The following is a 15,087-nucleotide window of genomic DNA, read 5'->3' as shown; positions in this document are numbered from 1 at the left end:
GAGGCCAGTGTTTCCTGCAGCACCCCTGGCCATCATTCAAGGTGCCCCAGGGTGCCACGGCACACTGGTTGAAAACCACTGGTCTAGTGAATCATCACCTTTGTCTTCTAGGTCTTACCACTTTTGCTTTTACTTATATGCTTCAATTCTCTCCCTCAATTCCTGATTCCATAGTTTACCAAAACTTATCCATGTAAACTGTGGTTTGCACAAACAGTAGTTTGCTTCAATAAACCATAGTTAATATTAACCATACTTAGGGATTTTGACATTACAATAGAATTAGTTGACAAAAATCAAGCAAAAACTGCCAATCTCCTTATGGCCACGTTGGAGTTGGTTGTGGTGGGGGGGATGTCTGAGCCTTGAGGACGCTGCTTCTTATTCCCACTATTGTTGAGCATGTTTTCTGAACCAACTCATAGTTTGCTGCTTGACATCAAGTAAAATATGGTTTATTAGGGACTCCCTGGCCTATCAAGGTGAACAACAAAGTGGCTGAGGGTCATCTAGTCCAACCCCCTGCAATGCAGGAATCTCAACTAGATCATATATGGCAGATGGCCATCCAACCTCTGCTTAAAAACCTCCAATGAAAGAGAGTCTACCACCTTCCGAGAGAGTCCATTCCACTGTCAAACAGCTCTTACCATCAGGAAGTTCATCTTGATGTTTAGTTGGAATCTCCTTTCTTGTAAGTTGAATCCATTGTTTTAGCTCCTACCCTCTGGAGCAGGAGAAAACAAGCTTGCTCCAACTTCCGTGTGACAGCTCTTTAGATAGTTGAAGGTGGTCATCATATCTCCTATTAGTCTCCTCTTTACCAGGCTAATTGTACCCAACTCGCAAAACGATTCCACATAAGGCTTTCTTTCCACACCCTTGATCATCTCTGTCATTCTCCTCTGCACACGTTCTAGCTTGTCAATATCCTTCGTGATTTGTGGTGCCCCGAACTGGACACGGTACTCCAGGTGTAGTCTGACCATATCTCTGCTCCAACAAAAACTACATAACTGAGTGTTTTTCTTTCTTTTTTGCTAGAGTGGGAACATGTGCAGAAGAGTATGCACTCTATACAGCTGACTGTGCCCGCAAATACCCCAGTAATAAGATCATTAAGTTTGCAGATGATACAATGGTGGTTGGTTTAATCACGGCTGGAGAGAGGGTGGTGGCCTATAGGAAGGAAGTTGAGCAGTTGGGGGAGTGGTGCAGGAAAAACAATTTACTCCTTAACTTAAAGAAAACAAAAGAGATGATTGTGGACTTTAGGAAATGTAAATTGAAAATTCATCCACTTATTATTGAGGGGAAGTGTGTGGAACAGGTCTCGGTGTTTCGATTTCTGGGAATGGAGTTGAGAGATGACCTAACCTGGGGAGAAAATAGGAAAGACCTGATGAAGAGAGCACAGCCGAGGTTATATTTTCTGAGAATCCTTCGGAAAAATCTCTCAAAGGACCTGTTGATGGCATTTTACTATTGTACTGTTGAGAGTGTATTAACTTATGGTCTGTGTGTGTGGTTTGGGAGCTGCATGGTCAGGGGAAAACCAATGCTGTCCAGGGTTGTAAAGACTGCAGAGAGAATAATTGGGTGCACTCTTCCCATCTTGGATCAAATCTATGCTTCCAAGTGCCATAAGAAAACTGCAGAGATAGTGCAGGATAGTGCGCACCCTGGAAATGATCTCTTTCAGCTTCTGCCTTCTGGAAGAAGGTACAGGGTTATAAAGACTAGGACTAGCCGCTTGAGAAACAGTTTCTATCCAAATGCAATTCTGGTTTTAAACGCAGTGTAAGGTAGTCTCTATGGGAGTATATTGTATTTAATTATGGGGTATCAGAGTTTTTAGGGGGCTAAACAGGCTGGGATAGCAGGTTTGTTGGTTTTTGAATGTCTGATGTAGATTTTTTCAATTTCGTTGTTCTGTATGAGACAATGACAATAAAGATTATCGTATCGTACAAAGTACATTATCATATGTAAGAGATGGGAAGATCACTTTAGCAGAAGCTAGTGTTTAAATCATGATCTTCTGAGCATTTGGAAGTGGAATTGGAGAATGTAAAAACTTGAATGATATGTGTGTTTTATTCCCCCCCTATCTCAAGTGACCAAAAATATTCAATATTGTGGTTTCTAATAGTTGTTTTTTTAAAAAAAACCCCACCTATTTTTTATCACTTATGAGTGGTGGTGCTAGGAAAATAATTTTATTATGAAACCCTTCTCGGGGGCAACTCTCCTTATCTAATTCTTGCAGATAGATGCCTCTTGCACTGTCTCATAGACAGGCCAGTCAAGGCATTACTCTGCAAAAAAATTATATAAGCAGTGTTTACCTTGTAGAAGGATTTCCGTCCCAGAAAGCATACCACCACAAATTGTTTCTCACCTGTTGTGAGAGTTTTTCCCATTTCTCGAATTTTTCATGCTGACTCCCCATCCCACCTTTCCCCCATTCCTGGATTAATAGTAGTAACATTGCTCTGTATCTCGGAACTGAACTCTCTCTGTGTTTGTATCCTAGATTTCGCCGCCAGCTCTCAGAACCTTGCAATTCATTCCCTCCTTTGCCTACCATGCCAAGGGAAGGACGCCCGATGTACCAACGGCAGATGTCTGAGCCAAACATCCCTTTCCCACCTCAAGGGTTTAAGCAGGAGTACCATGATCCAGTGTATGAACACAATGCCATGGTTGGCAATTCAGTCAATCAAAACTTCCCCCCTCCTCTGATGATTAAACAAGAACCTAGAGATTTTGCGTATGATTCAGGTAGGTAGAAGGTTATTCTCTTTCTTCTTTTGTTTGGTAGGCTTTTCTTTATTCAACGATTTGCCTCCTCAGTAAGTCTCGTAGGAGAGGATAACTTTCCTGATAAATAAGAATACTGTACTCCTTTGAGTTTCCATGTTGAGATTGTTGTGGTAGAAAAGGCTTTATTGTACTAGACACCAGACTAGCAGCCCTATCTCATCAGAACAGATAAAGCTGCGTTCAAATTGCCTTGCCATACTTTCTCTCTCTCTTGAATACTTTCTTGTTAAATTGCAATGGAAATAAATCATTTCAGCTGTTGAGGAAGAGAACTAGTTGCTGAACTTGATGCTGTAGCTCGTAATACAGTTATACATCTGTCTGTGTAGTGATGTCTGAGCTTCTCCTCCAGTATTTTAGGAACAGAATTTAAACCTTTACATTCACGTAGCCATATTAGAGACTTGATTCTTCATCTTGAGTGCACTGGGAATTCAACAGGCCAATCGAAACAGGAATTGGGTGTCTATGGCCCTCCATCTCCCATCAGCTCCAACCAGTATGGTCAGTAGTCACCGGTGATGAAAAGGTGCCGTCCTCCAGCAACATCTGGAGAACCACATGCTCCCCACCCCCCTCCTCTGGCCATATCTATATCATTGAATCTCTCCATAAACACCACTTCTATTGATCTTACGAATTCTCCAGAGATTTTCATACTGAATATTCAATTCAGATGAATTGCATTTGGATTGTATCCTGGCTTTCAGTTGATACTGTTCTTTTCTTTTTTAAGTAATTAGTAATTATGAGTACAATACATTTTGCCTCTTCGGGAGACACATGTGCTCGCTTTTTTGATGCAAGCAGTAGGCAGCCTATTTCAGGTTAAAGTTCCCATGGTGTGTTATTGCCTTGTATGGTTATAAGATAATTTTCCATGTCTGGGAAGCCAGGTCAACAGCACCAGAGCCTGCTGTTCAGAGAACCCTTGTCCTTTGCTTAGCAAAAGGCCGATGCTATCAGCCACCTATTAAGTTGCTCAGGAGGGGCTAGTTAAGGTTCCAATCGATAAAGCTCGAGCACTTTCCTCTTAGAATTGATTCCACCCCCCACCCCCACACACCTTCCAGTAGGATTAAATCTGGAAAGATTTGTCCATGATTTAAGAGTTGCTCAAAACCTTGGAACTGCTTCCTTTAGCATAGCATAACAGATGTCGCTCCTGACACTGAAATAAAAGGGCCTGCAGTCCTAGTCACCGTGTTATGATCTTTACAAGTGCACTTGTTCAGCCTACTAAATTTCAAGGACAACAAGGCTCTATTGTCAATGTGCTTTTTATGTTTAGGCAAGTACTTTGTGCAATTTCCCCCACCCTTTGTTTCCACGGGAGCTCCTACTCATTCTTTCTCATTTATCCATCAAATGATTTCTCCCCCTAACCTCCTTACCATTCACAAAGATGATCATCTGGTGCAGTAGTCTGCAAACTTCTGTTTTCCATTGCTGGTAGGGAAAACTCCGCCCCCCCATACAGTTTTGGGCAAATAGGGAGGCCACCTCAATGCTGTCAGTATTTTGCAAGAGGGGTTCTGGAAATGTTAGATTGCCCAAGTAAAGTAAAGTAAAGTAAAGTAAAGTAAAGTAAAGTAAAGTAAAGTAAAACACTCTGTTACTGTGGTACAACAAATCCACCACCCTGCCTGAACTCTTTGCAGTTAGGAAAGTAACAGAGAAACATGTGGGATGAACGATGCATATCTACCACACAAGCATATGAGCATATGATTTCATGATGAATGATCGTTGTCATATAACTTCCCCACAAGCAAACTGGAACGAATGACCAATTATGCTTGCAGGGCAGCAGCTGAAGAAGGAGCAAAAAGGGTTTTCTTGTGTGTGTGTTTCTTTGTGGCTGATTAGCTGCTCTCCCTGTGCAAAGGTCAGAGGGGGCAGGGTTTCTGTTGAGGCAGGTGATTAGCTGTGGGAGGAGCTTATCAGAGCTTGCAGGGCAGCGGCGCGCACAGTTTGATCCATCTTTTAGATTTAGGGGAGCTAGTCTCAAACGTTTGTTGGGGGAGACCTAGGTTTTTTTTGGGGGGGAGTTATTTGTCCTGTCTTCACGCTTTTTATGATGGAGGACCGCTATAGCCACCCCCAACGACACGTTCTCAAGATGGAGGGGGAGGGAACAGCTGCAGTCGCCTGCGGTTCCTGCGCAATGTTTGCCATCTTGCCAAAGGTTGCAGGCAGCTTTACCTGCAGCAATTGCATGTTGATTGCCCTCTTAGAAGACAAAGTCCAGCAACTGGAGGAATGTGTAGCTACGCTCCAAAGAATTAGAGAGCTGGAGCTCTTCTTGGAAGCAACAGAGCACACCGTCTCCACCAAGGAGGAGACGGGGGACTCCCCTGAGAAGGAGGCTAGTTCACCAACACAGGAGCCAGATATTTGGAGAAACGTGACTCAAAGAAGTAGGAGGCCCAGGGTTCGCTCTGATTGTTTAGAAATACACAATCGCTTTGAGGTCCTCTCCCCTAGCATGGAAGACGAAGAGCAGACTCCATTTGAGGATCTCTCCCTCATTACAGTCGATCAGGTATATGAAGACGAGCAGCAAAGTCAGTCCTCAGGGAATGTGCAGGCGACCTTGGAACGGACAGCTCACGGAAGAACCCCGACCAGACCTAAGAGGAGGCATGTAGTGGTGATAGGGGATTCCCTACTGAGGGGAACAGAAGCAGTGATCTGTGGGCCTGACAAGATGTCTCGGGAAGTGTGCTGTCTCCCCGGGGCTAAGATCCAAGATGTAACTGAACGACTGCAAGGAATCATAAAACCCACTGACAAATACCCCTTCCTCTTGGTTCATGTGGGAACCAATGACACTGCAAGCAATAGCCTCCAGAAGATCAAAAGAGACTACGAGGCACTGGGCAGGAAATTGAAGCAATTAAATGCACAAATTGTCATCTCATCTGTCCTCCCAGTTGAACGACATGGCCCAGGGAGAGAGGGAAAAATAGTGGAAGTGAACAGCTGGCTTCGCAAATGGTGTAAACAGGAACGGTTTGGATTCTTAGATCACGGACTGCAGTTTCTTGAAGATGGACTTCTGGCAAGCGATGGGCTGCACCTCACAATGGTTGGGAGGAATGTTTTTGCCAAAAATCTCAGAAACCTCATCAGGAGGGCTTTAAACTGACTAATGTGGGGGAGGGAGACAGTGCTCCTGAAGGTAGGAGTCGTATCAATTGATGATGATCATCCAAATGTCATAGACCAAATGGAGCAAACAGCACGCAGACCTAGTGGTGGGAGGAAAAAATCCTTAAATAAGAGAGACGGGGGAATGATTAATGGACTTCAATGTCTGTACACTAATGAGCAAAGCATGGGAAATAAACAAGATGAGCTTGAGCTCTTGGTACAGCAAACTAAATATGACATAATAGGCATCACTGAAACCTGGTGGGATAAGTCCCACGATTGGAATGTAATAATGGAGGGATACAATCTATTTCAGAGAAACAGACCAGACAAGAAAGGAGGAGGAGTGGCGTTATATGTCAGGGATGTGTATACCTGTGAAGAGATCCAAGATTTAGAACCTCAAAGCCAAAGTGAGAGCATTTGGGTCAAAATTAAGGGAGAGAAGAATAACAGTGACCTCATTGTGGGAGTTTACTATAGATCCCCAAGCCAAACGGAGGACATAGATGATGCCTTCCTGGAACAGATGGCCAAGCATGCAAAAGGAAGGGAGATAGTAGTAATGGGGGACTTCAATTACCCGGATATTTGTTGGATGTCAAACTCAGCCAAGAGCATAAGGTCAAACAGATTCCTCACTGGCCTTGCAGACAACTTCATTGTCCAGAAAGTGGGAGAAGCAACAAGAGGAACAGCCATTTTAGATCTGGTCCTAACCAATGTTGATGACCTGGTTAGTGGGGTAGAAGTGGAAGGATCATTCGGCGCGAGTGATCATGCTCTTCTGAAGTTTACTATACAGCGGAAAGGAGCAGCCAAGCATACTAGGACTCAATTTCTTGACTTTAAGAAAGCCGACTTCATAAAACTTAGGGAAGTGCTGGGTGAGATCCCATGGACAGTAATACTAAAAGGAAAGGGAGTTCATGATGGCTGGGAGTTTGTTAAGAGGGAGATAGTAAAAGCACAACTTCAGGCAATACCAATGAGACGGAAACATGGAAGGTGCCTAAAGAAGCCAGGGTGGCTATCTAAAGAACTTTTAACTGAGTTAAGATTAAAAAAGGGTGTGTACAAAAAATGGAAGAGGGGGGAAACCACCAAAGAGGAATTCAAACAAATAGCCAGCACGTGTAGACACAAAGTCAGAAAAGCTAAAGCACAGAATGAACTCAGGCTTGCTAGAGAGGTTAAAAGCAACAAAAAATGCTTTTATGCGTATGTTCGTAGCAAAAGGAAGAACAAAGAAACAGTGGGGTCACTCAGAGGAGAAGATGGTGAAATGCAAACAGGGGACACAGAAAGGGCTGAACTTCTCAATGCCTTCTTTGCCTCAGTCTTCTCCGATAAAGAAAACAATGCCCGACCTGAAGAATTTGGAGCAAATGATTCAGCAGAGGAAACACAGCCCAGAATAACTAAGGAGATAGTACAAGAATACTTGGCTAGTCTAGATGTATTCAAGTCTCCAGGGCCAGATGAACTGCATCCAAGAGTATTAAAAGAACTGGCAGATGTGATCTCAGAACCACTGGCAGTCATCTTTGAGAATTCCTGGAGAACAGGCGAAGTCCCGGCAAACTGGAGGAGGGCAAATGTTGTCCCTATTTTCAAAAAGGGGGAAAGAGAGGACCCAAATAATTACCGCCCAGTCAGTCTGACATCAATACCAGGGAAGATTCTGGAGCAGATCATTAAGCAAACAGTCTGTGAGCACCTAGAAAGGAATGCTGTGATCACCAATAGTCAGCATGGATTTCTGAAAAATAAGTCATGTCAGACTAACCTGATCTCGTTTTTTGACAGAATTACAAGCCTGGTAGATGAAGGGAACGCAGTGGATGTAGCCTTGATTTCAGCAAGGCATTTGACAAGGTGCCCCATGATATTCTTGTAAAGAAGCTGGTAAAATGCGGTCTTGACTATGCTACCACTCAGTGGATTTGTAACTGGCTGACTGACCGAACCCAAAGGGTGCTCATCAATGGTTCCTTTTCATCCTGGAGAACAGTGACTAGTGGGGTGCCACATGGTTCTGTCTTGGGCCCGGTCTTATTCAACATCTTTATCAACGACTTGGATGATGGACTCAAGGGCATCCTGATCAAATTTGCAGATGACACCAAACTGGGAGGGGTGGCTAACACCCCAGAGGACAGGATCACACTTCAAAATGACCTTGACAGATTAGAGAACTGGGCCAAAACAAACAAGATGAATTTTAAGAGGGAGAAATGTAAAGTATTGCATTTGGGCAAAAAAAATGAGAGGCACAAATACAAGATGGGTGACACCTGGCTTGAGAGCAGTACATGTGAAAAGGATCTAGGAGTCTTGGTTGACCACAAACTTGACATGAGCCAACAGTGTGATGCGGCAGCTAAAAAAGCCAATGCAATTCTGGGCTGCATCAATAGGAGTATAGCATCTAGATCAAGGGAAGTAATAGTGCCACTGTATTCTGCTCTGGTCAGACCTCACCTGGAGTACTGTGTCCAGTTCTGGGCACCACAGTTCAATAAGGACACTGACAAACTGGAACGTGTCCAGAGGAGGGCAACCAAAATGGTCAAAGGCCTGGAAACGAAGCCTTATGAGGAACGGCTAAGGGAGCTGGGCATGTTTAGCCTGGAGAAGAGGAGGTTAAGGGGTGATATGATAGCCATGTTCAAATATATAAAAGGATGTCACATAGAGGAGGGAGAAAGGTTGTTTTCTGCTGCTCCAGAGAAGCGGACACGGAGCAATGGATCCAAACTACAAGAAAGAAGATTCCACCTAAACATTAGGAAGAACTTCCTGACAGTAAGAGCTGTTTGGCAGTGGAATTTGCTGCCAAGGAGTGTGGTGGAGTCTCCTTCTTTGGAGGTCTTTAAGCAGAGGCTTGACAACCATATGTCAGGAGTGCTCTGATGGTGTTTCCTGCTTGGCAGGGGGTTGGACTCAATGGCCCTTGTGGTCTCTTCCAACTCTATGATTCTATGATTCTATAACCTCTGTGCTATTTGACGGTGAATGCTCAATATACAAGTCCTTGATTATCACTTTATGAAGATGGGAATATGTATGCTTATCTCACCCTTCCTTCAAGAAAGTCAGGGTGGTGTACAAGGTTCTCTGTCCCCTGTTTTATCCTTACATCAGCCCTATGACGTAGGTTAGGCTGAGAGAGTACGATGGGCCCATGGTTACCCAGTGAACTTCATAGCTGAGTGGGGATTTGGAAGTGGGTCTTCCCAGTGCTAGTCCGACACTCTAAGTCAGCCATGGTCAAACTTGGCCCTCCAGCTGTTTTGGGACTACAATTCCCATCAGCTCTGACCGCTAGTCCTGTGAACTAGGGATGATGGGAGTTGTAGCCCCAAAACAGCTGGAGGGCCAAGTTTGGCCATGCCTGCTCTAAGTGCTCCACCACACACACTCTATGTGCTTGTGTCTATTAGATGCCTTCCACACAACGTTCTTCCCAAAGTCGTCATCATTGCAATTTGACAAAAATGCATTGGGCAATCCCTCCATCCACTTGCGCGCTTACAGTTCACAACCGGGCCCAATAAAACCTCCTCTCCTTGTACCACATTGTACTAGCCATTAATCTAGTCCTCCATCACTCTCATTTGTTTATTTAAAGTACTGTTTTCCCATTCTTCAGCCAGAAAAAAAGCTCTTGGAGTGGCTTAGAAATGTCAGTGATAAAGACTATCCCTATTCTCAGGCTTATAATATAAACACATGATATGAAAACATAAGGGAGGAGGAAAACGGAACATGCAGGTTACTATTTCTCACCCACCTATGGTGTGACTCGGAATTTGCATAGAGTGTTGAATTTGAGTATATTCTTCGGTTGCCTGAAACATTGACTGTGCTGTCCTCCCATTCTAGGTAATGGATAGTTTGGACACACAATGGGGAATGTGATGGCTGGCTCTGGTGGAGCATTATTCTGGCTCCTTGATGCACTTTTATTTTTAGTACTCAGTATGGAGCGCACTCCCCCCCCCCCCTTATTCCAATATGTTTGTTTCTGATTCCCCTTCCTTTCTGCCCACCGCTATAAACTTCAGAAGTTGGTCTCTTTGCTCTTGCAGGAGAAGAATTAGTTCTAAAAATGAACCAACAGTGCAACTAGTGGCCATTAAAAATTGATTTGTGGCCTCAGAGTACTTCTTATTGACTCCAAAAACCCCACATTTAAGTTGACACATCTGTACACAACATAAATTGCAGTCAACAACTAGGGTCTGATGATATTTTGTCGTGTTGCCATCTGTTCTCCAGAAACCATAATTTCCCCTTTCCTTGCTCTAAGGGTACATTAAATAACCCTTTTGGAGACATAATGCATTTGCCATTGAATCATTGATTTTATTATGCTTATGGATGTTTGGGTATAAGTCGCTCTGACAAAGAGCTTGCATAATATTACTTTGCTGTCCAGATAAAAATTCAAAAATCTGTTTTGCAAGATTATTATACTAAGATGTTCCTTCTGGGATATTTTGAAAGAGCCTCATAACTGCTGATTGCTTTTGAGCACTGTATTCTTACCCGTTTTGGAAATCTGGTGAATGAAAACCATTATTATGGAATGATTATAACTCTATTAAAACATGACATTAATTATGACATCGGAAATGGCAGATCAATTAGTTGTAATTGTAATTGCAGGTATGCAATTTCTATTGCAGAATGTTGAGATAATGGAACATGGAAAAAAAGAGAAATGTCAACAGAATAGAAGCTGTTTTATTTTTCCACCCATCCTAGGAGCCATGCTGAGGGGAAAATCAAGTAACATAAAATAAGGCAGTGCCTTTGATTTGACTAATTTCTATTAGAGAAAGAATACGCAAGCTTTTCAGTTACACAGAATTCTGCACAGTAAAGTATTCTAGGTAATTCAATAGCTTGTATACTCGAATAGCCAAATGAAGTTGGTCGATTTAAAATGGGAATTTGCTTCTATTGTGATGTGTTGTTTTTAACAACCATGAGTACAGAACATATCCCCAGTCAGCTATCACCCTACCCCAGTTTTCCATTCTGGGGAACTGTTTCAAGTGTGCCTGGATACCTGCCAGGTTTTTTTAAAAAAGCTCTTTTAGCCTGAATGTAGCACCAGGACTGCTCTTGTGGCTTAGATTATCTGTGCTTAGACAACATTAGGATAAATTGTACCCTATTGTTATGATTAGGCTTGATAATACTGGAAGTGCAGATTTCCCTGGGACTTACCTCAAGCTGATCTGTTCATTTTTCTGAGGGGAGGCATCCCAAAGTTTGGTGTTGAGCAACGGCTTATCCAACCCCTCACTTATCTGTAGGGCTCTGCAGGGTTTATACTTGCTTCCCATCATCTTCAGAATATGGGTGCAATCCTATAAATTGCATAGCGTACCATCTGGTGTGGTAATGCCACACAGCTGTACGTACAGCTCATTTTCATTCAGCCCACTTCCTGCCAAATTATCATTTTTCTTATTGACAAAATGGACTATTAAGTATCTTCTGCTTTAAAGTGGTTTTGCATATTACAAACCAGCAGTGATAGCAAAAGTTGCAAGACACTTGCGTATGTCCCCCCCCCCCCCCCAGTCCTGGTTAAATATGTCAAGTGGATGGTGCTGCAAATAATATCTGGTTTTCCATATCGCGATATATCACCAGCTAAACATCATGACATATTGATATATCACGATGTCTGAAATAAGGATGGAACTATGTAGAGACATTGGCTGCCTTCACAGTTTTTCCCACATTGTGATTTTTGCATAGTGCGCGCGCACACACACACACACAGAGACAGACACAGATTCACAATATATTGCCAGGTCAAAAACTGAAACCGGTATCACAATATGGACTTCAAACTGGTTTTGGGCGATATATCGCCCAGCTCTACTGTACACACACGAACTTAGCAGTCCTAAAAGACCCACATTGGTTCCCAGTACGTTTCCGAGCACAATTCAAAGTGTTGCTGCTGACCTTTAAAGCCCTAAATGGCCTCAGCTTAGTATACCTGATGGAGCGTCTCCACCCCCATTGTTCTTCCTGGACACTGAGGTCCAGCTTCGATGGCCTTCTGGCAGTTCCCTCACTGTGAACCAGGCAGAAGGCATTCTTGATGGTGGCGCCCGCCTGTGGAATGCCCTCTCATCAGATGTCAAGGAAATAAACAACTATCTGACTTTTAGAAGACACCTGAAGGCAGCCCTGCTTAGGGAAGTTTTTAATGTTTAATGTTTTATTCTGTTTTTAATCTGTTGGGAGCCGCCCGGAGTGGCTGGGGAAACCCAGCCGGATGGGCAGAGTGTGTGTGTCTGTGTCTGTGTGTGCATGCGTGTGTGTGTAATACCCCACATTGTGCTCTATAGACACTTTGGGTTTCCTCCATTGACATCATATCTGTAACATCAGATGTAATCTAATATCCCAGTGTTGTGTTGGGAGGCTGAATGTGGGTGAGCTCGTTGAGGCTAGACCATAGTGAAAAAAACACGTCTTTCACTTTTACTTTATTTGAGAGTGTGGGGAGGACTGAGAGAGTAGTAGAGGGTGTCCCATATTTAATGGGTTCAGCTTGTAAGTTTCAAGTTTCAAGTTTCAAGTTTCAAGTTTATTGCGGCCAAAGCCAGTGACACTAAACACCACAAGATCAGACAACAAGAATTCAGCTTGTAATAGTGAATAAGTTTCACAGCCTTGAACAGTTCTGAATCCATTACTTCACCTGGTTCTTAATTAGTTGTTGTGACACAAAGTATATCTCCCCCGCCCCCCGCATTTACCACCAGCTTTTCAGACACATTTAAAATTTATTAACTTTGTTGCCTCATAACATTGATTCTTTAAAAATACTTGACTGTCCTTTGACAATATTCAACAGGTCATTTGCCCGTGCCTAAGCTTATGCAGCCTGTTGCTAAACTGTTGAGTGTCACAAAGAAAAGGCAGCCTACAATGGCAGTGCCTTGCTGAAACTTGCTCTATGTCTGGAACAGAAATTTCTCTGTCAAAATATTCCCTCTTCACACTTTGGGAATGCTGTTTATTTTCTTCTGTTTGAAATATTCAGAGAAAACAAGGCACAAGCATGACAGCAGTCTGTCACTTGTAAACTTAGTGCTCAGTAGAGAATTGGCATGGGAGTTGAAGGAAAGATAACCAGAGCAGCAAAACTCTTTCAAAGATAAATGATTCAAACTCCATGGTGTTGTCACCATACAACGCAAGATTACCATAACATACAAATATTTTTTAAAATATTTTTTTGGTCATTGCAAAGGTGAGTAAAAATCTGGTGTTTATGCTGTTTACTACATACAGGAGTCAGAATGAAAATATTTTTTTAAATGGGGCAAGAAGAGTGCCACTGGCGGTGAGGGCAGGGCAGGGAGAGTGACATAATCAAAGCAATACACTATCTTGCCACAAGAATATTAATTGTCACAAACTGGAGAGGAGAGAAAATCCCAACAAAGCTGGAGTGGCAAACTAAGTTGTTAGAGTTCTCTGAGTTGGCAAAAATTACAGACAAACTGAGAAGTAATACTGACCAAGCATTTATTAGGAAATGGGACGTGTATAAAAATATCTTATTGAATACTGCAATAATATGACGTCAGTGGCAGGATTTGAATTACTTCTGTGTAGGATGAACAACCATGAGACACAAAAACATTGATGAAAATTAACAAAAATAAAATCAAAGTTAACAGTGTGCTAGATAGATTAAGTGGTAAATACACAATGAGGTAACGGGAAGTTGTTAGAAACTCAAGAAGAATGTATAGTGATAGGGTGTAACAAATTGTATCATTTTCTTTCCCTTTTTTATTAGCCCTTATGTTTGTTACTTCTTTTTAATCTCAAAGAAGCATTTAAAAACAAACAAACACACAAATCAATACACTATCTCTGTGCAAGGACCATAGCTCAGGGATAATCACATGCTTTTGTGCAGAACATCAAAGGCAACTCAAGGGGGAAAGAACATTTAGTAGGCAACGTGAAAGATATTTGCTGTAGAGCAGGGATTGGGTGTGTGGGTGTTTTCCATCCTGAGGGCCACATTCTTTTGTGGATAGCCTCCAGGATGTGGGGCACGGGCCAGTGATGGGGAAGGCCATTGTCAAAAGTGAGTGTGCAAGCAAGAGGAGTATGTGGAGCAGGTTCATTGAGGGTTGTTGCTTGCTGAGGGGGTCAGGCAAGTTCTGAGGGCCAGGTGGACCTGAGCCACTGCCATTAGGAAGATTGACAAATAAACTGTCTTGGAAGGTTGGGAGGCTGGATGGCTTGTCCATCTCATCCAGTATTATCTACTCTGACCAGCAGAGGTTATCCAGAGTCTGAGGAATAGGTCCATCACATCCTAACCTCTGCTACTTGGTACTATACAAAAAACCCTGAAACCTGGAGGTGCCTGGGATTGAACTTCTCTGTGCAAAGCATATATATCCTCTACTACTGAGCTACAGCCCCTGCCTGGGATACACAAAGTCTGTACTGGCATTGTGCATATCTGCACCAGGCTGCTTAAGACTGGTTAAAAGACTTCAAAAACAAAGCTTTGAAAAACTTTTATGGTGATTTGGCTGGTTGTGCCCCGGTTTGTTTCTTCAGTGTAATATTTTAAGTGAACAGAGTTTCTGTATCTTACCAGATGGATGTCTCTGTAGCAAGAGCAAATAAGGCCAAGGTGAAATGTTCTTCTTAATTTGTAGATTTGAAGAGCTGACCTTCTAATATTTATGCCTTTAGATTGCCTATCTCCCCCACCCCTGCCCCGTTTCTTATGTTTCAAATCTTTTATAAATGCCTTTTTATCTTTGATATTCCATTCCACTCTGTAAAAGAACGCTTAGACTGTGATATACATTTTTTAGGAAGTAAAACTCATTGAACATAGTAGAGACTTCTGAGTAAAATACATATGTTAGCACTGTTAATGATGAGATATACCTTAATATAACACAGTAATTTTCCATTTGCTTAGTAGGTTAACATTAGAGACAAGTGCTGTTCAAATTCATGTAACTATCCTCTGCTCTACTACTGCTTATATATATATTTTTTCCTGGAGTTTTCTAAGGTTTT

The 15,087-nt window shown here is 42.6% G+C and overlaps 1 protein-coding gene across 6 annotated transcripts in view; it reads left to right on the top strand.

Annotated features, from left to right (window-relative positions):
• Positions 1-15,087, top strand: part of ETV1 (ETS variant transcription factor 1) — a 102,884-nt gene that overhangs the window by 53,352 nt on the left and 34,445 nt on the right. For all 6 annotated transcript variants that reach the window (XM_080974944.1, XM_080974943.1, XM_080974947.1 and 3 more), the window contains one exon: positions 2,537-2,784. In XM_080974944.1, the coding sequence (XP_080831070.1) occupies positions 2,537-2,784 (248 nt within the window). The remainder of the gene's footprint in view (positions 1-2,536; positions 2,785-15,087) is intronic.

Source organism: Podarcis pityusensis, assembly GCF_964106645.2.
Source record: "Podarcis pityusensis genome assembly, chromosome: 12".
Taxonomy (NCBI): domain Eukaryota; kingdom Metazoa; phylum Chordata; class Lepidosauria; order Squamata; family Lacertidae; genus Podarcis; species Podarcis pityusensis.
Note: the sequence above shows the minus strand (reverse complement) of the source record. Positions and strands in the feature narration are given on the sequence as shown.